The sequence below is a fragment of the Rattus rattus genome, chromosome 12 (assembly GCF_011064425.1).
Source record: "Rattus rattus isolate New Zealand chromosome 12, Rrattus_CSIRO_v1, whole genome shotgun sequence".
NCBI classification, from domain to species: domain Eukaryota; kingdom Metazoa; phylum Chordata; class Mammalia; order Rodentia; family Muridae; genus Rattus; species Rattus rattus.
This window is the reverse complement of record NC_046165.1, coordinates 72,933,033-72,934,378: the sequence shown is the minus strand read 5'-3', so window position 1 is coordinate 72,934,378 and position 1,346 is coordinate 72,933,033. Positions and strand designations below refer to the sequence as shown.

Genomic DNA, 1,346 nt, shown 5'->3' with positions numbered 1-1,346 from the left:
AGATGAAGGTGTGGCTTAAAGAGTAAGAAAGATGTTTGGCCATTGTGAAATGTAGAAGCTAAAGGACAGAGGAAATGGTTCTGTATAGAGAAAGATGAGAGAATACAGCAATGTCTAACAATGCTTCTAGAAGAATAGCTATGATCTAGAGAGAAGAGAAGTAAAGAATTGCTTTATTTGTTAATGTTGTGTAGGGACTGGTGATGGAGACAGAAAACAGGACAGTTGTCACAGAATTCATCCTCATAGGACTGACCCAGTCACATGACATTCAGCGCTTGGTCTTTGTTCTGAGCTTAATTTTCTACATCATCATCTTGCCTGGAAATGTCTTCATCATCCTCACCATCATATCAGACCCTGGACTCACTGCTCCTCTTTATCTCTTCCTGGGAAATTTGGCCTTCCTGGATGCCTCCTACTCCTTCATTGTGGCTCCCAGGATGCTGGTAGACATCTTCTCTGAGAAGAAGATAATCTCCTACAAAGCTTGTATCACCCAACTATTTTTTTTGCACTTCCTTGGAGGAGGGGAATTTTTACTACTGGTTGTGATGGCCTTTGACCGCTACATCGCCATCTGCAGGCCTTTACATTACTCCACTGTCATGGGTTCCAGAACCTGCTATGTGATGTTATTGGCTCCATGGCTTGGAGGTTTGGTTCACTCCATTATTCAGGTTGTCTTCATCCTCCGCTTGCCCTTCTGTGGGCCGAATCATCTAGATAACTTCTTCTGTGATGTCCCACAGGTCATCAAGCTAGCCTGTACAGACACCTTTGCAGTTGAGCTCCTAATGATCTTCAATAGTGGCCTGCTTACCCTCGTGTGCTTCCTTGGTCTTCTGACTTCCTATGCAGTTATTTTATGCCATGTCCATAGGTCAGCTTCTGAGGGAAAAAACAAAGCTATATCTACGTGTACCACTCACGTTATCATTATATTTCTTATGTTTGGACCTGCAATTTTTATTTATACGCGTCCATTCACAGCCTTATCAGCTGACAAAGTGGTTTCTTTCTTCCATACAGTAATATTTCCCTTATTGAATCCTGTTATTTATACGCTTCGGAACCAGGAAGTTAAAACATCCATGAAAAAGTTATTTATTCGTCAAATAATGTGTTAATTGTTTTTTAATGAGAAATCAGGCAGGTGTAATTTGGTATGGTATTTATTACATTCTTCTTGATTAGATCTCTTTTTTCAGATACTATTTTCGGCAATTTGATGAATTTATACATAGCGAGAGAATGAAATGTTTGTTTTAAAGGATGTAAAAGAAACAATAGGTTTGCCTAAGTACAGTGGATAAGTGTGATAGGTGTATGGATTAAATTTTATG

At 39.6% G+C, this 1,346-nt stretch overlaps 1 protein-coding gene across 1 annotated transcript; it reads left to right on the top strand.

The window, feature by feature from the left end:
- The first annotated feature begins 203 nt into the window (after positions 1–203).
- LOC116914040 (olfactory receptor 4N2-like) lies at positions 204–1,130 on the top strand. The gene has a single exon (XM_032918320.1). It carries the CDS (start codon positions 204–206, stop codon positions 1,128–1,130), a length of 927 nt encoding a protein of 308 aa, XP_032774211.1.
- The last annotated feature ends 216 nt before the right edge of the window (positions 1,131–1,346 follow it).